The sequence below is a fragment of the Mus caroli genome, unplaced genomic scaffold (assembly GCF_978045245.1).
Source record: "Mus caroli unplaced genomic scaffold, Mus_caroli_1 scaffold_8, whole genome shotgun sequence".
In the NCBI taxonomy this organism is placed as follows: domain Eukaryota; kingdom Metazoa; phylum Chordata; class Mammalia; order Rodentia; family Muridae; genus Mus; species Mus caroli.
The window spans coordinates 131,175,528-131,199,575 of NW_028227263.1; the positions used below are offsets into that span (position 1 = coordinate 131,175,528).

The following is a 24,048-nucleotide window of genomic DNA, read 5'->3' on the forward strand; positions in this document are numbered from 1 at the left end:
TACAAAGATTTATACAATACTTTGATGTGAAATCTGCAGCCTTTAGAATTATGAAGAAGTTCTTTTTCAACAAGAGTTAAGCCAGAACAAGTCCCTTCCAGTAGGAGCCAGCACCAGGTCACCTTTGGCGCGGATTCCGCGGACACCCCCAAGGTCCCCTACAGGACTCTCCACCCGATCTTAAGACCACCAATGAGTGGCACACAACTTCTACTCCTATGCAATTGCTCAGGACCTGAGACAGCATTAGGGAAGTAGGAAAGTCGGCCTGACCAGGGTCACAAGTCCCTTCCAGTCAGCTCTAGCACTTGGTCACCAGGGCTCAGAGTCAGCGGACACCCCCAAGGTCCCTAGAGGACAGCTTCTGAGACAGACCCCGTTTCAGGCTCCAGACATCTGGGACCTCCACTGCCAGAGGAGAGGTGTCTGCTCTGCCTGGGAGGGCTTTGCCGGAGCTCCTGGGGGATCCATCTTGGTTCCTGGATCCCTCTGAGACTAGTCTGTGCAGGTGAGTGTGGACTACAGAAGCTAACAGCTTCTGTGACAGGCAGAAGCAACACAGCTTCTGGGACAGGTCCTGTTTTGGGCCTTCATCTTCTGCCAGGAGGGAGTCCCAAACACCAGGTATCTGTGCACCTTCCCTGTAAGAGGAGAGCTTGCATGCAGAGAGTGCTCTGACCACTGAAACTCAGAGGAGAGAGCTAGTCTCCCAGGTCTGCTGATAGAGGCTAACAGAATCACGGGATGAACAAGCTCTAACCAGAGAGAACTATAACAACTAATTCCAGAGATTGTCAGATGGTGAAAGGCAAGTGTAAGAATCTTACTAACAGAAACCAAGACCAATCACCATCATCAGAATGTAGCACTCCCTCCTCCCCCAGTCCTGGGCAGCCCAACACACCCGAAAAGCTAGACCCAGATTTAAAAGCATATCTCATGATGATGGTAGAGGACATCAAGAAGGACTTTAATAACTCACTTAAAGAAATGCACGAGAACACTACAAAGAGTTACATGTCCTTATAGTAAAACAGGAAAACACATCCAAACAGGTGACGGAACTGAACAAAACAATACTAGACCTAAAAAGGGAAGTAGACACAATAAAGAAAACCCAAAGTGAGGCAACGCTGGAGATAGAAACCCTAGGAAAGAACTCTGGAACCATAGATGCAATCATCAGCAACAAAATACAAGAGATAGAAGAGAGAATCTCAGGTGCAGAAGAATCCATAGAGAACATCTACACAACAATCAAAGTAAATGCAAAATGCAAAAAGATCCTAACTCAAAACATCCAGGAAATCCAGGACACAATGAGAAGACCAAACCTACAAATTAATAGGAATTGATAAGAATGAAGATTTTCAACTTAAAGGGCCAGCAAATGTCTTCAACAAAATTATAGAAGAAAACTTCCCAAACCTAAAGAATGACATGCCCATGAACATACAAGAAGCCTACAAAACTCCAAATAGACTGGACCAGAAAAGAAATTCCTCCCGACACATAATAATCAGAACAGCCAATGCACTAAATAAATATAGAATATTAAAAGCACTAAGGGAAAGGGGTCAAGTAACACATAAAGGCAGGCCTATCAGAAATACACCAGACTTTTCACCAGAGATTATGAAAGCCAGAAGATCCTGGACAGATGTTATACAGACACTAAGAGAACACAAATGCCACCCCAGGATACTGTACCCATCCAAACTTTCAATTACCATAGATGAAAAACCAAAGTATTCCATGACAAAACCAAATTCACATATTATCTTTCCACAAATCCATCTCTTCAAAGGATAATAACAGAAAAAAAAAAAAATACCAGGACAGAAACCACGCCCTAGAAAAAGCAAGAAAGTAATCCTTCAACAAACCTAAAAGAAGACAGCTACAAGAGCAGAATGCCATCTCTAACAACAAAAATTATAGGAAGCAACAATTACTTTTCCCTAATATCTCTTAATAGCATTGGACTCAATTCCCCAATAAAAAGACATAGACTAACAGACTAGGTACACAAACAGGACCCAACATTTTGCTGCTTACAGGAAAGCCATCTTAGGTAAAAAGACAGACACTACCTCAGAATGAAAGGCTTGAAAACAATTTTGCAAGCAAATGGTCCGAAGAAAGAAGCTGGAGTAGCCATTCTAATATTGAATAAGATCAACTTCTGTAGCCTCCCCTCCCACAGCCTTAATGGTTCTACTGTTTACACCTGGATGGAGCTTCCTGCTCAATCATTTTGCCATGCTCACTGCTGGAACCTGCTGCTTTGCCGTTCTGAAGCCATCACGTGATCACCCTACTACTAGACCCCAAGATTATTTGGCGGAAATTGGGACCCTCCCCCTTCCTTTATAACTGAGTGCCAAAATAGTAAAAATTGAACCTTGAACAGAGACTTTTGACTTAGTTCCTTCCTTATCTCGCAAACTTCCAACCCAAATTTATCCAAAAAGACAAAGAGGGACACTTCATTCTCATCAAAGGTAAAATCCTCCAAGAGGATCTCTCAATTCTGAATATCTGTACTCCAAATGAAAAGGCAGCCACATTCATTAAAGAAACGTTAATAAAACTCAAAGCACACATTGCACCTCAACAATAATAGAGGGATACTTCAACACACCACTTTCAACAATGGACAGATCATGGAAACAGAAACTAAACAGGGACACAGTGAAAGTAACAGAAGTTATGAAACAAATGGATCTAACAGAAATCTACAGAATATTTTATCCTAAAACTAAAACTTCTCAGCACCTCATGGTACCTTCTCCAAAATTGACCATATTATTGGTCACAAAACAGGCCTCAACAGATACAAAAATATTGAAATTGTCCCGTGCATCCTATCAGATCACCATGGACGAAGGCTGATCTTCAATAACAATATAAAGAATAAAAAGCCAACATTCACGTGGAAACTGAACAACACCCTTCTCAATGATACCTTGGTCAAGGAAGGAACAAAGAAAGAAATTAAAGACTTTTTAGAGTTTAAGGAAAATAAAGCCACAACATACCCAAACTTATGGGACACAATGAAAGCATTTCTAAGAGGAAAATTCATAGCACTGAGTGACTCCAAAAAGAAACTAGAGAGAGCACACGGTAGCAGCTTGACAACACACCTAAAAGCTCTAGAACAAAAGGAAGCAAATTCACCCAAGAGGAATAGACAGCAGGAAATAATCAAACTCAGGGGGAAAATCAACCAAGTGGAAACAAGAAGAACTATTCAAACAATCAACCAAACAAGAAGATATTTCTTTGAGAAAATCAACAAGATAGATAAACCCTTAGCCAGACTCACTAGAGGGCACAGGGACAGCATCCTCATTAAGAAAATCAGATATGAAAAGAGAGACAAAACAACATATCCTGAAGAAATCCAGAACATCAGCAGATCCTTCTACAAAAGGCTATAATCAAGAAAACTTGAGAACCTGGATGAGATGGGCAAATTTCTAGACAGATACCAGGTACCAAAGTTAAATCAGGTTCAGTCAAAACAGTCCTATATCCCCTAATGAAATAGAAGCAGTTATTTATAATCTCCCAACCAACAAAAGCATTGTACTTGAAGTCCTAGCCACAGCAATTTGACATTAAAAGGAGATCAAGGGAATATAAATTGGAAAGGAAGAAGTCAAAATATCACTTTTTGCAGATGTTATGATAGTATATATAACTGACCCTAAAAATTCCACCAGATAACTACTAAATCTGATAAACAGCTTCTGGGATGTAGCTGGATATAAAATTGACTCAAACAATTCAATGGTCTTTCTCTACACAAAGGATAAAAAGACTGAGAAATTAATTAGGGAAACAACACCATTCTCAATAGTCACAAATATTGTAAAATACCTTGCGTGACTCTAACTAAGGAAGTGAAAGATCTGTATGATAAGAATTTCAAGTCTCTGAAGAAAGAAATTAAAGAAGATCTCAGAAGATGGAAAAATCTCCCATGCTCATGAACTGGCAGGATCAATATATTAAAAATAGCTATCTTGCCAAAAGCAATCTACAGATCCAATGCCATCCCCATCAAACTTCCAACTCAATTCTTCAACGAATTAGAAAGGGCAAAGTGAAAATTCATCTAGAAAAACAAAAAACCTAGGATAGCAAAAGCTCTTCTCTAGGATAAAAGAACCTCTGTTGGAATTACCTAAATTTGCCTGACCTAAAGCTGTACTACAGAGCAATTGTGATAAAAACTGCATGGTACTGGTATAATGACAGACAAGTAGATCAATGGAACAGAATTGAAGACCCAGATATGAACCCACACTCCTATGGTCACTTGATCGTTGACAAGGGAGCTAAAACCATCCAGTGGAAAAAAGAAAGCATTTTCAACAAATGGTGCTGGTACCACTGGTGGTTATCACGTAAAAGAATGTGAATTGATCCATTCCTATTTTCTTGTACTAAGGTCAAATCTAAGTGGATCAAGGAACTCCACATAAAACCAGAGACAGTGAAACCTATAGAGGAGAAAGTGGGGAAAAGCCTCGAAGATATGGGCATAGGGGAAAAATTCCTGAATAGAATAGCAATGGCTTGTGCTTTAAGATTGAGAATCGACAAATGGGACCTCATAAAATTGCAAGGCTTCTGAAAGGCAAAAGACACTCTCAATAAGACAAAAAGGTCACCAACAGATTGGGAAAGGATTTTTACATATATATATATATATATATATATATATATATATATATATATATATATATATATATATATATAATCCCATATATATAAAGAACTCAAGAAGGTGGACTCCAGACAATCAAATAACCCCATTAAATGGGGTGCAGTGCTAAAAAAGAATTCTCACCTAGGGAATACCGAATGGCTGAGAATCACCTGAAAAAATGTTCAGTATCCTTAATTATCATGGAAATTCAAATCAAAACAACCCTGAGATTCCACCTCACACCAGTCAAATGGCTAAGATTAAAAATTCAGGTGACAGCAGATGCTGGAGAGGATGTGGAGAAAGAGGAACACTCCCCCATTGTTGGTGGGATTGCAAGCTTGTACAACCACTCTGGAAATCAGTCTCGTGGTTCCTCAGAAATATGGACATAGTACTATCGGAGGATCCAGCAATACCTCTCCTGGGCATATATCCAGAAGATGTTCCAACCGGTAAGAAGGACACATGCTCCACTGTTTATAGCAGCCTTATTTATAATAGCCAGAAGTTGGAAAGGACCCAGATGCCCCTCAACAGAGGAATGGATACAGAAAATGTGGTACATTTGCACAATGGAGTACTCCTCAGCTATTAAAAAGAATGAATTTATGAATTTCCTAGGCAAATGGATGGACCTGGAGGGCATCATCCTGAGTGAAGTAACCCAATCACAAAAGAACTCACATGATATATACTCACTGATAAGTGGATATTAGCCCAGAAATTTAGAATATTCAAGATACAATATATAATTTCCAACCTCATGAAACTGAAGAACGAAGACCAAAGTGTGGATACTGTGCCCCTTCTTACAATTGGGAACAAAACACCCATTGAAGGAGTTACAGAGACAAAGTTTTGAGCTGAAGCAAAAGGATGGACCATCTAGAGACTGCCATACCCAGGGATCCATCTCATAATCAGCCTCCAAACGCTGACACCATTGAATACCCTAGCAAGATTTTGCTGAAAGGACCCTGATATAGCTGTCTCTTGTGAAATTATGATGGGGCCTAGCAAACACAGAAGTGGATACTCACAGTTAGCTATTGGATGGATCACAGGTCCCCCAATGGAGAAGCTAGAGAAATTACCCAAGGAGCTTAAAGGATCTGCAACCCTATAGGCAGAACAACAATATAAACTAATCAGTACCCCCCAGAGATCGTGGCTCTAGCTGCGTATGTATCAGAAGATGGTTTAGTCAGCCATCATTGGAAAGAGAGGCCCATTTATCTTGCAAGCTTTATATGCCTCAGTATAGGGAAATGCCAGGGCCAAGAATTTGGGTGGGTAGTGGAGTGGGGTGGGAGGGTATGGGGGACTTTTGGGATAGCACTGGAACTGTAAATGAAGGAAATATCTAATTAAAAATAAATTAAAAAATAAAAATAGTTCACTTTAATTGAAGTTAAACTTTGCATCACCATGGGGCTACATAAAATATTTTTTAAAGGAAAATCAAACAATTCACAACTATAACATGAGCAACATAGTCTATTATACTGATTTCCCTCACAACGTGCCAAATGCATTTGAAATTCACTTTTACGATATTGAAAGATACCAAGAGCTTTCTATCTTACAGGGCTCATCCATGTCACTCTCAATCTCTTCAAGGAACAAGAATCATCTCAAGAGTGGGAAGATAGATAGAAATCAGGGAGCACTCGAGCAAAATGATGTTTATAAGACTCGACAAGGGTGCTGTAGCCATGAACTATAGATGCAAGACATGAATAAGCCAACTAAACACCCAACTCGGATAGGTATGGGCCTTCTGAAGTCCCACCCCTATCTGAAAAGCTATTGGACACTGATGTCCTGGAAGTGGGGCAGACATCAGTTTGCTTCAGGGATGTGATCCCTAATAAGTTGCTCATGCTCCAGTGAACGCAATGGAACTATGTGCATACTATCAGCGTCAAGCCGACCCTTGGTGGCTTTTAAAAGAATACAGGAAATAGGGGAAAGTGATGTGGGGAAAATAAAAGTAACTGGCGGGGAGAGAGTGGGGGGGTGGATTTGATTAAATCAATTATACACGTGTATGGAATTTTCAAGCAATAAAATTAAAAATGATAAATACAAAATTTCCAAAGTTAAAAAAAAAAGAGTTAAGACACCACATGCTAGGGTTATCCTGCCATCTGACTTACAAAAGATTGGAGAGATTTTTAGAAACAAGGAATGAAAATAAAAGTGAATCAATAAGGTGCAAAGAATTTGCACATAGGTGAACTTACAACTCCATGTGTGTTCCTCCAAAGATGTGGTTTCTCAGATGGACTGATTTATTCCATTGGGAATCCATATTGAATTTGTTGAGATGCTTGTAGTCTAGCAACATCTGGTTTGGCTTATCAGGATTCAGGCATGCTGTCAACAACCATAAGAAAACATGTTCGAATAAAGAAAAGAAAGAACCTGAGAGCACAATGAATATTAATAGCTACCCATCTCATTAGATGACACTTTTATATTCATATAAATTATAGTATGTTATTTTAATATGCTGTATCAGGGATTTACATTTTTATGAATTCTTTATATTTTCTTTAATATAGCTCTCTGGGGAATTAAAATTAACTTATGTGATGATACAGAAAGAAAGTAATGTGATAAAGAATAGAATGGCTTCTATTGTCATTGTTTTTGGATTCAAATACACATCTATCACTGTCATACTGGTAATATCTCAAAGACTAAATTTTCCTCATCAGCAAAATAGGAGCACTGCCTATACCATTCTCAGGTATTCACGAATTTATTTAAAAATCCCACACTGAGTATGTCCAATATGTCTGGCACTCTTTTTAAAATGAACCATTTAGTAATTTCAGAAACATTTTCTATTCAAATATATTAGATACATGTTCTGTGTGTATATTCAAAGCATAAATGCATAGTACACATTACAGTGTCACAGCTAGAAAATAGAGCAAGGATGGAGCCTGCTGTGTTGTAAATGGAGGAAAGATGGGAAGAGAAGGTTACAGTGTCATTAATAAGGAGACAAAGAGCAAGATGTAAATATATGAAATACAGCCTTCTAGGGTGAAGGAAGATACAACACAGCGTGAGCAGTTGATTAATCTCTAAAACTCAAACTAAAGACATTCTGGAATGGAGTGGTGAAAAACATTATATGGTGAGAAAACAGTGCTACACAGAGCAGGAGCTGAAATTATACAGATCTTCATGCATCACCAAACACCATGGATGAGTGAAACAAAGTCCTGCAATGCCCTCAGCTGGAAGGGTCTGTGTCTATTGTATCTGGTGAGAAAATCAAGACAGCTGAAAGGCTGCTCATAACTGTGTGTATCTGCAGCATTCGTAAACCCACACACACACAAGTAGAAACTACTTTAAGATATTGGTTAAAAGTTGCTTTAAAATTATTTACTTCTATAAGTAAATACTAAGATGTAGACAGAACGGTTGAAGTCTGATTGAATCATTGAGATGATAAACACTTCTGAGTAGGATAGCATGATAGAAACAGGTTTGATGGGAAGCAGGAATAATCTGTGTACATATACAATGATCAACCCAGTGTTGCTGCTGTTAGATTGTCTAGCATATAGGTTGGGAGAGGAAATGTAGGACATAATTTAAACAGAGTTAGAAGTTTGTATATATGATTTCAGGACTGAAGACATTTTCTAGAGAAAATGGTAGTTTTATTTATTAATGCCAGGGACCATGCTCAGTCAGCCTCCCTCAATCCATGGGAATGAAGGTTTCAGCAGGTGGGCATGGAGTCTAAGAGAATTTACAGACAGACACAGACAGAAAAGAGTGTGCTGAATCTGAATGTATTGTCACTAATGGAACACCAGTCTTATATAATACAGAAAACAAAGGAGTAGGGTGTCACAGCAGGCAAAGTACATTGAAGTATCTGACACAAAACAGAGAAATGACTTCAAAAGACTTACAGGAACCAGGTAATATTTACAGTAAAGATAAAACAGCCCTGCCTAGAGTCAGCTAATGACAGGTAAGGATTTCATACCCTAGTCACAATTTGTGCTACTCCAGTGAGCCTTGTGAAAGCTATCACCAGGGGGTTCTGCTCTAGCAAACCTTCTCATGAAAAATGCAATATCACAACCCTCCTATTTCCTAGACCTTGGTAAATGCTTGCATATGAGTGTAACTTGGATGGTCTTTTAAGTATCTGTAGGGGATTCATCAACTTGCTTCTAATATGCAGTGTAACCTGCTATACCTGGCTGTAATGAAGATTCTATGTATACTTTGCTAAGCTAGCTCTGAGACTTCTAAATCTTTTCCAGTAAAACACCATAAGAAAACATACAAGACCCTCCACAATATTGCAGAAACAAATCTGGGGCATTCTAGTTATGGGAATGCCAAGGTTCCAGGAGGCTCTTTCATTGAAACTGTGCCTCAGGATTGTTTACAGATTTCTAAACCTGTAATGTGAGTCACTACTGGAGTGGATGTAGCATAGTAACTGGGTGATCATTATCAAACAGAAGGTAAAAGCATATGATGGGAAGAGCTAGTGCAGTGTTACAACCATTATTATTCCACCTATGTGTCTCCTTCACATTTTACAGGCACAACTGGGGACTGGAAGAATCACTTCACAGTAGCCCAAGCTGAAGCCTTCGATAAAGTTTACCAGGAGAAAATGGCCGGATTCCCCCCAGGGATGTTCCCATGGGAATAAGTTTTCAAAACTTTTGAATATTATATGAACACTGATGTTTATGTTCCTGTTGGTTTATATCTTGAATACCTGGATATGATCATAGAATAAATCCTGTTGTGGAATTGTGAGGGCGATTTTTTAAAAGCTTGTCTTACTAATACTAGTAGTAGCAACAGTAGTGGTAGTGGTGGTGGTGTGTATACCTTCATGTTTGTAGTACCTTCAGAGGCCAGAAGAGTGCCTTGGTTCCAAGGGACCTGCAGTTGCATGTAGCTGTAAACTTCCTTCTTTGGGTCCTAGGAACTCTTCTCAGGTCCTCTACCTAAGCCATACAGTACTCCTAATATATCTCCATCTTTGAGAGTCATCTCTTCAGCCTAGAACCATGGAATCTTGAGTCATCATATATTTGCTACTATTATTATTGTCTTGTGTATTATCAGCAAATTCCAATTCACTTTATAGAATTCCAGCTTTAAAACATTTTATTTTCATTTAAATAGGTCATTTATTTGTAGTTTTATTGAATGAGATTGGACATGAAAAATTTTCTAAGTGTGACACTATGGAAATTGCACAAGAATTACTCAGTATTTGTGCATTTATCATACTTTACATGAATACCAGCTTCATTATTTGCAAGGAAATATATATATTCTTAATGTTTTCATTTGTTTTATTCTATTTACATCCTGCTTGCAGCCACCTCGCTACTCTCCTCCCAGCTGCACACTTACAACTTCCTCATTCTGTCCCCTCTCCTCAAGGAAGGGGGTTCCCTGGCATTCACCCACTCAGGGACAAACCCACCTGGTGCATCAAATCGCATAGAACTAAGTACAACCACTCCCACTGAGGCCAGACAGGGCAGCCCAACTGTGGGAAAGGGATACAAAAGGAGGCAACAGAGTCATAGTCAGAGACAGCCCCTGGTTCAATTAGTCTTCATGAGACACACATGAAGACTAAGATGCATACTTGTTACATATGTACAGGCAGCCTAGATCCAATCAGTGCATACTCTTTTGTTGGTGGTTCAGTCTCTGGGAGCCCCCATAGACCCAGGTTAATTGGCTCTGCAGGTTTTCTTCTGATGATCTTGACACTTCCAGCTCCTTCAATCTTACCCACAATTCTTTCATAAGACTCCCTGAACTCTGTAGTAGAGGTTGAGAACACAGATGGTCATACATCCCAGAAGTTCTTGTACAGGAGTTTTTAGCTTTCTTAAAGGCCTGCCTTTATATGTTACTTGACCTTTCTCCCTTGTTGCGGCCTGCCCGCAGTCCACAACACGAACGGTTCAACTGAGAATGGCAGTTCGAACTGAAAAGAGAGGAATCTAGACGGGGCGGAAGAAACAATGGAGCCAAGACAACAACGTTCTGATCAAGGCTCAATTTTACTATTTTCAGACACTCAGTTATAAAGGAAGGGGGAGGGAACCCAATATCCTGCCAAGTAACTCAGGGTCCAGTAGCAGGACGAACACCTGTGTGCCTCCAGGCGGCAAAGGCAGGTTCCAGCAGTAGGCGTGGCAGGACGAATGAGCCGGTAGCTCCACCCTTGAGCAAGCAAGTTCCAGGCTGGGGGAAGGGAGGCAACACTCCCTTACTGCTTTTAATATTCTATCTTTATTTAGTGCATTTGTTGTTTTGATTATTATGTGTCAGAAGGAATTTCTTTTCTTGTCCCGTCTATTTGGAGTTCTGTAGCCTTCTTGTATGTTCATGGGCATCTCTTTCTTTAGGTTTGGGAAGTTTTCTTCTATAATTTTGTTGAAGATATTCGCTGGCCCTTTAAGTTGCAAATCTTCATTCTCATCAACTCCTATTATCCATAGGTTTGGTCTTCTCATTGTGTCCTGTATTTCCTGGATGTTTTGAGTTAGGATGCTTTTGCGTTTTGTATTTTCTTTGATTGTTGTGCCGATGTTCTCTATGGAATCTTCTGCACCTGAAATTCTCTCTTCCATCTCTTGTATTCTGTTGCTGATGCTCGTATCTATGGTTCCAGATTTCTTTCCTAGGGTTTCTATCTACAGCGTTGCCTCATTTTGGGTTTTCCTTATTGTGTCTACTTCCCTTTTTAGGTCTAGTATGGTTTTGTTCATTTTCATCACCTGTTCGGTTGTGTTTTCCTGTTTTTCTTTAAGGACTTGTAACTTTAGCAGTGTTCTACTGTATTTCTTTAAGTGAGTTATTAAAGTCCTTCTTGATGTCCTCTACCATGAGATATGCTTTTAAATCCGGGTCTAGATTTTCGGTTGTGTTGGGGTGCCCAGGACTAGATGGGATGGGAGCGCTGGGTTCTGATGATGGTGAGTGTTCTTGATTTCTGTTAGTAGGATTCTTACCTTTGCCATTCGCCATCTGTAATTCTTTGGAGCTAGTTGTTATAGTTGTCTCTGGTTAGAGCTTGTTCCTCAGGTCATTATGTTAGCCTCTATCAGCAGAGCTGGGCAATTAGCTCTATCCTTAGTTTCAGTGGTCAGAGTACTCTCTGCAGGCAAGCTCTCCTCTTGCAGGGAAGGTGCCCAGATATCTGGTGTTCGAACCTGCTTCCTGGCAGAAGTTGTGTTCCACTCACCAGAGGTCTTAAGATCCCATGGAGGGTCCTGTGAGGAACTTGAGGGTGTCCAGAAACTCAGCACACAAGGAACCCAGGTAACTTGTGCCCCTAATCAGGCCGGGTTATATGCCTCCCTAGTTAATGCAGTCTCAGGTTCTGCGCAATTGGATTGGAGCAGACACTGTGTTCCACTCACCAGAGGTCTTAGGATCCCGTGGAGGATCCTGTGTGGGTCCTTGTGGGTGTCCGGAGACTCCCCGGGCCAGGAACCCCAGTGCTGCAGTGGAGCAGAAGATGGTCGGATGTCAGGAGCCCGAAAAGGGCGCTGCCTCAGAAGCTCTGTGGCTCACACCTGACCCAGAAGCTGTCTACTTCAGTGTGCACACTCTCACCTGTGCAGACTACTTTTCGGCGGAGTCCCGGAACCAAGATGGCTCCCGCCATTCCTGAGGCAAAAACCTTCCGGGCCGGGTGGACACCTGTTCTCTGGCCAGGCAGGTGGTCGGATGTCTGGAGCCCAAAAAGGGCGCTGCCTCAGAAGCTCTGTGGCTCACACCTGACCCAGAAGCTGTCTGCTTCTGTGTGCACACTCTCACCTGTGCAGAACCAAGATGGCTCCCACTGTTCCTGAGGCCTACCATGTGTTTTCTTTGATTGGGGGTTTAGTTCCAAGGAGCTCTTGGGGTACTGGTTAGTTCATATTGATGATCCACTTATGGGGCTTCAAACCCCTTAAGCTCCCTGGGTACTTTCTCTAGTTCCTTCATTAGGGACATTCTGCTCCATCCAATGGATGATTGTGAGCATCCACTTCTGTATTTGCCAGGAACTAGAAAAGCCCCTCAGGAGACAGCTCTATCAGGCTCCTGACAGCAAGCTCTTGTTGGCATCTACCACATTGTCTGGGTTTGATGGTTGTTCATGGGATGGATCTGCAAGTGAGGCAGTCTCTAGATTGTTGTTCCTTCAGGCTCTGCTCTGAACTTTGCCTCTATAACTCCTTCCATGGTTATGTTGTTCCCCTTCTAAGAAGGATTCTAAACTTATGGGTATTATCCACTTATCAGTGAGTGCATATCATGTGTGATCTTTTGTGATTGGGTTACCTCACTTGGTATGACAACCTCCAGATCAATCCATTTATCTAAGAACTTCATAAACTCATTGCTTTAATAGCTGCATAGCACTCTATTCTGTAAATGTTCCACGTTTTCTGTATCCATTTCTCTGTTTGAAGTTTTTTTTATAATAAACTTAAAATGCTTAAAAATTTTATAAGATTTGTTTTTAAATCTGGGTCTAGCTTTTCAGATGTGTTGGGGTGCTCTGGACTGGGCAAGGTGGGAGTGCTGGGTTCTAATGATGGTGAGTGATCTTGGTTTCTGTTAGTAAGATTCTTACGTTTACCTTTCGCCATCTGGTAATCTCTGGAGTTAGTTGTTATAGTTGTCTCAGGTTAGAGATTATTCCCCTCATGATTTTTAGCCTCTATCAGCAGACCTGGGAGACTAGCTCTTGTCTGAGTTTCAATGGTCTGCAGGCAAGCTCTCCTCTTACAGGGAAGGTGCACAGATATCTGGTGTTTGGACCTGTCTCCTGGCCGAGGATGAAGGCCCAAAACAGGACCTGTGTCAGAAGCTGTGTTGCTTCGGCCTGTCTCAGAAGCTGTTAGCTTCTGTAGTCCACACTCTCACCTGCACAGACTAGTCTCAGAGGGATCCAGGAACCAAGATGGCTCCCCCAGGTGCTCCTGCAAAGCCCTCCCTGGCAGGGCGGACACCTATCCTCTGGCAGGGAAGGTGCCCGGATGTCTGGAGCCTGAAAAGGGGGTGGCTCAGAAGCTCTGTGGGTCCTGCCTGTACCAGAAACTGTTAGCTTCTGTAGTCCACAGTCTCACCTGTGCAGACTACTTTTAGTGAGTCCCGGAGCCAAGATATCTCCCACTGATGCTCAGGCAAAGTCCTCCCGGGCCAGGCGGACACCTATCCTCTCTTTTTCTGAGATGCCCTCCTTTATATATGGCTTAACAGATCTCTCAGTGATTTCAATGTACTTTCTTTGTTTACACAGTCATGAACAAGAAGAGAATAAATATATAGGCCATGGCCTTTTGGCCTTCATTTGGATTTTCCTCCATCTATACTTCTCAGGATCCCACTAAGTAAGGAATGATGCTGCTCACAATATACATTATCCTTCTATATCATCAATTAATAATCAAGACAATGTTTACATACATACACACATGCCAATTATATCTACATGATTCCTCATTAGGACTGTCTTCCGGGGTATTTATAGATTTTGTCCAGTTTCCTATTTCTTTTTTCCTTTAATGGTATTTTCTTTATTATTATCTGGGTTGTATGTGTGCATAGTGTCTCTGTGGATACACACATGTCACAGAACATCAGTGATGATCTGTGGGCAACTTTGTGGAGTCAATTATTTCCTTCTGATTTATTCAGGTTACAGAAAATGAGAAGTGATCATAAGGCTTATATGATAAACACTTTTATACATTGAGCCATAAAACAATTGCTTCATTCTCTTTTAAAAATCTAAGCCGGGCATGGTGGTGCACGCCTTTAATCCCAGCACCCGGGAGGCGGAGGCAGGCGGATTTCTGAGTTCGAGGCCAGCCTGGTCTACAAAGTGAGCTCCAGGACAGCCAGGGCTATACAGAGAAACCCTGTCTCAAAAAAAAAAAATCTATTCATTTCATTTACAATTTTGAATTTTTGCTAATTTCTACTTTTCTGTTCAGTAAAGTTGCTCATATCTTTCTTTTTAAAATGATACCATTAAGAGCTGGACAGAAGGTCAGTGATTTATAGCACTTGCTGCATTTTTAGAGGAGTAGAGTCGGGTTCCCCACACTCACATCCTGAGTAGGTGATGATTTTCTATAACTCCAGATTCAGAGTAACTGACATCCTCTTCTCTCTTTTGCAAATAAAAACATACATACATGCAATCTCACAAACATAACATAGTCGTATACAGAAATAAAAAATAAAATAAATCTTTATAAATGATTTCTTTAACTTCAACATTCTAGGGCTTACTATTTTCTCTGAATCTCCGTGTATACAGTTGAAAAATGAGGTTTTCTTTTCATTGATCTTCCTTCTCAAGGGTTACAAGACTAATGTTCTTTGAGTTAACTCAGTATCTCTGTGATCTTTGTATAAAAGTTTTTTAAATATATTTTTAACTCTTTGATAATCCCATAAATTGTATTTTTATCACATTCATTCCCTTTCCTGATTCCTCCCTTATACTGTTCTAATTCCATAAGCATTCAACTTTGTATATTATCTTTTTAAGATTTACTTTTATTTTATTTCTAGGTGTCTTTTATCTGCATGTATGTATGTGAACCATAATGAGAGCATTACCCACGATGGCCAGAAGCATAAATTATCTTCTAGAACTGAAGTTACAGAAGATAATGAGTTACCATGTTGGTACTAGGAACTGAACCAACATCTTCAGTGGGAGCAGCAAGTGTTCTAAAATCCTGAGCCATCTCTCCAGTCCTATTGCTTTTTAAAACCATCCATTGCAATTAATTCTGCCTATACATTTTTGGGTGTATGAATATTCACTGTAGTTGGATAAACACTCATAAATAAACTGACTCTCTTCAGGAAGCCATCAATCACTACTGGTTCCTCATAGTTGGCACATCATGACCAACCTCTTGGTCCATGCAGGAACTCAGTCTCTCTTGAGCTTACACAGCTCTTGCACATACTGTCACAACTGCTGAGTACATATGTCCAACTGCCATGAAGTGTTCATAAAACACTGTTTTAGTCAAGTCATCCACCACCTCTGCCTCTATAATATGTCACATCCACATCCAATATGATACCTAAACATTGGAGCAAAAGGTTTAATATAGAAGCCAAGTTTACTGCTCACCACTCCAAAGTCTCATATTGTCTGCACCAATAGGAGCTATGGGTCTGTGACTTAATCTCTGTTTACTACATGGATACACTTTTCTGATAGTGGATGAGAGACGAACTAAACTATCATGAAAATTCATCATGAGGTGGTTTCTGAAAAAGATTTAAAAACTCATCCTTGGAATAAATATGTCTTAAATATTGGAACTGGTATCCTTCAAAAGTAAAGTAAATTGGCATCATATATTTGCTTCTTCATCCTGAATTATCTGCTTTTAGAATTTTATTTAGACAAGCATTAGATTTTCCTATGTCCTTTGTTTGTGCTTGATTTAGTTTTCAAATTTTTTTGTGATTTTTTACATAAAATTTCTATTCTTCAAAAGATAAAAAATGAATATGTTATATCATATTCTGCCAGATTTGCCAGTATGTATTCCAACACACTATACATCGCATAATATGTCCATAGTGGAACTTAATTATTTTCAAAACAATACAACCCACTAATGCTAATTTGTGATGTTCATATGTGCATGGATGTGGGGCCGTCCATGTGGGCACTAGAACCATAACAGTGGTCCTATATGAAAAGGGTGTGGAAGTCTTTCTCATCTAGCAGTCATCAACTGCAAATAGATCCTCAGTGAGGAGTACAGATTCAGGAGACCCTCTCCCATGCATCCTGGAATATTAACCAGCTTTATGTTATGCAGTTTTTCTTTAGGCAACCATTGGTGATATGAGCACATTTGCATAACAGCTAATTTATGTTCAAAGGACAATATTTACATAGGAAAATTTCAAAGCATTCCACCACATTCTCTAGCTTTTACTTTCTACTTCCTGTTCCATGGTATTTCCTGAGCCTTGGGTAAGGAATGATATATCAATGACTGAACACTCACAATTATGCTGCACATTTTGATCACTTCTGAGTCTCTACATTAACCAGAGATAGTTGCAAAATTAATCTCTAACAAAGATATAGAACAGCACAAATCCATGGGTATAAATACAAATATTTAGACTGTAGTTTGACAATATGACCATTTAGTAAATTGACAGTAGGAACGCTCATTTGGAACTCTGACATCATCAACCATGGGTTCATGACCAGGATTATAGTACCAGGCATGAGTTCCATCTCAAGGGTCAAGCCTCAAATCCAATCAGAAATCATTTAAGTAACCCCATAACAATTGTGTCATTATTGCACTACTGAGCACCTCTGACTTGCACATCTATATTGCAGCATGTGACTTCAACTCAGGAAAAGAGCACTATGTGAAAAATCAGGGACTGAAAATTGAAAATTGAGAAATGGAAAGGATAGCCCTATATACTCCCAAAGGGAATTGTAGACACAGTTATGCTGCGTTGAGAGATTCTGTTGAAATTCCTGCCTCTTGTCTTCCCCACTTGGCAGTGCCTTATATAGGTCTCTTATATACTCTAAAACCTCACAAACATTCTCTCTCTCTCTCTCTCTCTCTCTCTCTCTCTCTCTCTCTCTCTCTGTCTCTCCCCCCTCTCTCCCTATCTCTCTCTATATCTTACACACACACACACACACACACACACACACACACACACACACACACACACACTCAAAGGTGCCTGATCCCCTTAACTAAATTTGTTGAGATGATTATTAATTATGTCATATAGCTTTGAATCATACATCTATTAGATTTCTGCCAGTAGGTTGCTGTACTGATGGGAATCTTTCTTTCCAACACCATATAAAATACTGTTCTCCCATCTCTGTTATCAAATTGTTGTGTTGTCTTCATACACCTCACCAGGAGGCAGGAAATTACAGAAATCACCTCTAAATTTCTGTATTGGTGTGATACATTTCCCCCAGCACACACCTCTGTCCTTGCACCTTGGCAGTAGAATATCTCCTCTTGGCATCAATGGTAAAGCTGTGTGGTAATGAGTTTGATAATGAACTTGATTTTATCAGTTCTCTATATCTGTGTTAACCTCAAAAATCATGTTTAATGCTATAAATACAGACTAGTTAGATTTTTCTTAGTGAAGCTTTCTGCTGCTGCTTTCAGAAAATGAAGAAAGTCAAGCAGACCCTGTGTTAGTGCTTTGTAACTGACACTCCACTTCTCCCTGCACACAGTCATATATGGATGATGGTTTGAGCATGTCCGTGGCTGGCTGTCCATGAGAGAATGGGACAACTTCTTGGTACTATACTATGAAGACATGAAAAAGGTGAGCTTACCGTTATCACTCAGTTAAGTACAAGAACCTATTAAAACAACAACTACAATAAATAAGATGAAAATTGGGCATGGGATCTAGAAAGCCAAAGATCTGCTCTCAACCTACCTGCTCCCCTCTAGGGATGGAGAAAAATATTTATTAATAAAAAGAAAAATTGCAACCAGACAAAAACTGAAAGATGCAATTATTCAAAATTAAATTTGACCTCGAAGTGTTTATCTCTGAGGAAGCAGAAGGGAGGACCCTGGGAGGGAAAGTGTATGGGGGAACGGAGAGGTGAACCTGATACAGTATTGGGTGAAGGAAAAGGACTGAAACTCTGATGGCCAGCAGAACGAATGGAATCAGGCATCCTCTGAAATTAGGAGGTTCGGGGGACCCTCCAGAATGCACCAGAGACCTGGGAAGTTAAAGATTCTCAGGACTCAAAGGTAGAGAACTTAGATGAATTTCCATGCATTAGGGAGCAGGATGTTATAGACCCTACCTCAATCTCCTGCAGGAAGACAGGGCATCAATTGAAGGAGAGTGAGCCCATCCCACAGTCATAAGTTTAACCCATAATTGTTCCTGTCTAAAAGAATGACAGGGTTGGTTGGAAATGGAGAGGAACATGAGGAAAAGAAGGTCCAGCAAAAGACCCAAAGTGGGGTCCAGTTCAAGGGGAGGTCACAAGGTCTGACACTATTTCTGAGTCTATGGATAGCTTACAAAAAGGGACCTATAATGAATGCCCTCTGAAAAACCCAGTAAGCAGATGAAAGAATCAGAGGCAAATGTTTGCACCCACCCAGTGGACAGAAGCAGCTGACACTTGTTTTTTAATTAGAGTACGTTGAAAGGAGAAGGGTGATCCTTTAGGAGGACAAAGAGTCTCGATTAATCTGGACCCCTGAGATCTTTCAAACAGTGGACCACCAAAAAGACAGCATACACCAGCTGATATGAGGCCCTCAACACATATACAATAGAGAATTTCTGGGTCAGTGTTCATTCAAAAATGATGCACATAACCATTCGGAGACAGAAGGACACAGGAAGATTAGACGTCAGCTGGGTTGGGGAGGACACCCCCATAGAGATACCGTGGTGGGGAGGAGGTATGCAATGTGGAACAGTCATAGGGTGGATCAGGATATAGGGGAATAAAATATAGAGTGTACAAAATAAATAAACTTAAATAATTAAAAAAGTTTCATTACACTCTTTTTTCGATACATAGAATCTTTTACTTAATCATCATTAAGTTCAGTTTCCCAAAGAAAGGATCACTACTTAGCTGTCTGCTACACACTACTGCACATTCCAATAAGTCTTCTATCTGACCATTAACACATTCTTTTCAGTTATTATCATGATTGTTTACATTTGTATGAAATATTAAGCAGAACTCTGATAAATATGTAAAAAAAAAGTTTTAAATCAATAAAACCTCATGTCCCCAGGGGGAGAGCTAGGATTGAAAGCACAATTTTTGGTGTTCTAAGATTTTACCTTGTAATGATTATATCAGAAGATAAAATTAATTGTGGTAGTACACTGACATCATTGCAACAGTTAGAGATCTGAGACAGAAAAATTGGGAATGTGATAAGGACATGAGCCCCAACCTGAGATGCTTACTAAAAACAAAATCTCTCAGAAGTACCCTCAAGTAATAAATATTGAGAACATTTCCATGAAACTGTCATAAAATCTGGATTGTTTTCAGTTAGCCTAAGCAAACAGTATTATCTGGCACTAACATTAATATCTGCTGAGGATTTTGTGCACATGTCTTCATTTGCCTTGATCATTGTCTAGCAGCATTTCTATAAGTTTCTTTAAATGTCCCAGGGCAGGATAGTTATGGTTGTACATACTTTCAGTTCCAGAACTTGGAAGGAAAAAGCCAGATAGATGGATTTCTGATCTGTGTGAGCTTGACATATACTAATCGCCACAGCAACTTCCAACACACAAGAAAAAACTCCATAGTGAGGCCCTGTATTAAGAAAAAAATCTCAGTATACTGTGTGGGTGTATCAGCACACACCTTTGACCTTAGCACTATAGAGATGGACCAAGGAAGGTCTGAAATTCAAGGTCATGATCCTCTAAAAAGCAAGTTTAAATTTAACCTTGGTTCTATGAGAATCTCTCTCTTACATTTTCTCCTCCCTAAAAAGAATCCCCAGCCTCTGTCTTTTAGACACCATAGATGAGCCACATTGCAAGCACACTCAATATATAAATGTTGTGTGTGATTCCTTCCTCCCTTTGTTCCATTTCTTTTATTGCCTAAATCCTATTCATGCTCTCTCATTTGATGATGCCCTTTCACAACACTTTGATCATCTCCATCCACAGATCCCATTTTTTAATCTTTTCTCTCAGTGCTCTCTGTTTATTGCCCTCATTTCAGTTTGTTCTTCTTTTAGTATACAAAGGGAACCATAAAGAAGATCTTTGACTTTCTAGGAAAAAAATTAGGGCCAGATGAGCTGGATCTCATCCTCAAGTACAGCTCTTTCCAAGCCATAAAAGAAAACAACATGTCCAATTTTAGTCTCGTTAAGGAAGATCAGATTACTAATGGCTTGAAGCTCATGAGAAAAGGTAAAGAGATCATCTAGCTTCAGAATATGTCAGAACATGTGAAGGGCTTGTTGTGGCAATAAAGCTCTAAGTAGTTGTTGGGAATGTACTGAAAGTCACTGCCCATCACTGATAGCTTCTCACAGCATCACTACAGGGAATGATTTTATGGAGAAGATATGGGCTTCAAATACTCTGCAAAGCTGATTTATTCTGGGTAATGAACTTGGGATTGGAGATGGTCATGTCCAATAACTTCAATGAAAAAAATGGGAAAGTAGTCAGTGTTCTAAGAGGCATTTTGTAAAGTTCCCTGTATCATATTCCTCATCTCTAAAATATAAAATAAAAAAGTGTAATGCATTAGACCAAAGATATATCTAAGATGATAACCATGAGATAACAAAAATTACATTAACAGTTGGAAAAGATGTTGACCAGGTCAAGATTGCTGTCCAGTGGAAGCCAAGTCCAATAGTTACAAAATTTTTTTCTAGTGTTAAATTCTGATGTTATTTGCCAACCTATTTAGATTACTTTAGGTTCATGACCCCTCTCTTCTTTGGAATAATCTCTCCTGGAAGGGGAATTTCAATCCTCTTTATTTATGTGCCAACTCCTTTCTATGCTGGGAGCAGATTGTTTGTGTGTGTGGCTTTATAGCTGTACAGTTCTGGAGTGACTTTGCCAGAATGAATCAGACCTTGTGCCTCACCCAGACATAATTAGATAATGATAGGTGAGATGGAACTTAGAGTAAAAGAAAGAAGGTGTCAGTCATTAGATATTTAACACTAAATAAAAACATGGATATAAATGAATGAAGTAAAATTTATGAGTTTAATTTTCTTTATCCATACTTAAAATGTTTCAGCCTTTACCTTCCATTGACTGCTTTGGAGTGTGAGATTTGGAAACTAACAATATAGGGATATCAAGAGTTTTTGTAGAAAAAAATGAAGTCTAAGTAGTTGCCAGATTGTATTTAATCCAGTACTCATACTATCCAAATAATAGGAAATTTTGACTGAGATTTAAACATAAAGATATGTCACCACTCACTAAAAGAAAATGGAAATCTATACACTAAAGAACAAGGCATATGAAAGAATAAAGTGTTCTTGCCAGCTTCCCTCAGACTCCTGCACTCCAGACTCTGTGGAGACATATTTCTCTGTACTAGAAATGAATGTCTCACCAAAGCAAAGTAGTCTGTTTCTTGATTTCCTATAATGAATGAGAATTTGGCAGCGTTAAAACATTGTAAGAAAATAAAAGTCTGTTATTACATACCTAAAGGAATGAAGTAGCTCTGTCAACAGCAAAGGGATAAGGAAACTGACAAGTAAAAGCTTTAGCAGAGACAAATCAGAACAGATGGAATGGATTTTAAGACAAAATTCCATGAAGAAAACTGTTGTTTCTGCTTTTCCAGGAAGATTCTTTTAGGATGAGACCACACTTGGATTTAATCTCTTCTGAATAGAAATACTATTTGTCATGCAGCACAGATGATAACAGGAACACATACATACATACATATGAAAGAAGGAAAGCTGAACTCTCCATGAACTCTTCAGTTCAGGGTCCTCTTACCCCTCCCATCCAGAGACTGTTCCCGGAGCACTCCTGAACTTTTTACCCCAAGGTACCCCCTCCCAATTGGAAACTGCTCCAGGAACATTCTTTAGATAAGGGGTCTCCTGGAAAAAACCTAGTCCTACCCCTCCTAACTGAAGACTATGCCAAGAACATTTTTGAGATAGGGGCCTCCTGGTACTATCCCGGAATGTTCCAATAGATCGAGTACATTGCCAAAATATAGGACACGACCCCTTGGTTATGTAAAGCCCCTTGGCAGAACACCTTGGTGACATAAAACTTGTACTTTTCCCCTTACCCTTTTCCTATAAAAGCCTGTGAAAATTTGGGCTAGTTGCCGAATCTCCTCTGCACCTTGCTGGCTGCATGAGTTTCGACCCCAGATATCTGGTATATGTGCTTTTTTTATGTGCTTTCTTGTCGTTGCTGTATTAAATCTTACTCTCTATACATCTTAAGTTCGGTCTCAGTGTCTTCTTGGGTGTGCGGCTGACCCGAGGCTTGAGTAAGTGCCTCCCTTTGGGAGTTTTGGAGTCTTTCATTTGGTGCGTTGGCCGGGAATCAGCGCGACTACCCAGAAGTCCTGGACCCACTCAGAAGTAAGATTTACTGTTCTGCTTTGGTCTGGTGTCTGTGTTCTGTTAGTTTCTGAGAGGCCAGGTAGGCTATTCTGTATCTGGTGCGATCGCAGTTTCGGTTTTGCAGACGCTCAGTGTGCAATGTGCACAGTGAGACCGCGCTCCGGGTAGGAGCGCAGGGTGTGGATAGACAGACGTGTCCAGGTGTCCACCGTCTGTGCGCCCTGGGAGACGTCCCAGGAGGACAAGGGGAGGACTAAGGACACTTAGTGGACCCCGTGCGAGATCGTGGGTTCGAGTCCCACCTCGTGCTTCAGGTTGCGAGATCGTGGGTTCGAGTCCCACCTCGTGCCTCGGGTTGCGAGATCGTGGGTTCGAGTCCCACCTCGTGCTTTGGTTTTTTCTTTTTGTCTCAAGTCTTGTGTCTGCTCTTGTTGTTTGCTATTATTCTAGAAATGGGACAGTCTGCTGGGTGTGTAGGTGTGGAACTGCTGCATTTGTGTATTCTGAGATTGTGGGTTTATTCTGGCAGCTGCCACTGTGGACTGTGAGGACCCTAGTGGCTGTGAGAGGACGACTGTCTATGGCCTCGCAGTCTGCACCCCAAAAAGATGTTCCAAGGGAGACCCTGGAAGGAGTGCCCAGGGTACAGAACAGTCAAAAAGACCTGGCTGTTGCCTGGCAGAGTGAAGGAGAGAGAGAGTGTTCTCTCTGCCAGAGCGGGAGTGAATGTGGAATCCCACCCCTATCAGGAAAAGGAGTCGATGTAGAATCCGACCCCGTCAGAAAATAGCATTTGGCTGGTTGTGTAAGTCCAGGCGTGGATGAGTGTGCTTGTTTGTGGCCACATGACAGACTGGGTGTGTGTGTGTGTGTGTTAACCTTTTGTCGACTGTAGACTTGGACTGATGTCAGGACAGAATTTGTCAGCAATGGTTTTAAAAAGGAAAAAAAAAAAAGGAAAAAAGAACCACCAGGCCGGTCCTGCCCACCGCGCTCTTGGCGAGGCAGTGCCAGCTGCTCGCAGCGGGCGGGCAGCGCCGGCCGGCCTTGCTGCGGGGCCATCGTGGGGCGAGACCAGCTGCCACCGGCCGACAAAGGCAGCGCAAGGTCCGCACTCGGCTGGGGAGCCCCAGGCTGTTC

The 24,048-nt window shown here is 40.5% G+C and overlaps 1 protein-coding gene across 5 annotated transcripts in view; it reads left to right on the top strand.

The window, feature by feature from the left end:
* LOC147003552 (sulfotransferase 2A2-like) overlaps positions 1–15,644 on the top strand; it is a 53,557-nt gene extending 37,913 nt beyond the window's left edge. Inside the window, exons 6-7 of one of the 5 annotated variants that reach the window (XM_085842202.1) lie at positions 386–508; positions 6,315–6,627. In XM_085842202.1, the coding sequence (XP_085698328.1) occupies positions 386–508; positions 6,315–6,382 (191 nt within the window). In that variant the 3' untranslated portion in view covers positions 6,383–6,627. Of the gene's footprint in view, positions 1–385; positions 751–6,314; positions 6,628–9,318; positions 9,536–15,337 lie in introns of those variants that run through there. The other 4 variants (XM_085842201.1, XM_085842205.1, XM_085842204.1 and 1 more) reach the window with 4 other exon arrangements.
* The last annotated feature ends 8,404 nt before the right edge of the window (positions 15,645–24,048 follow it).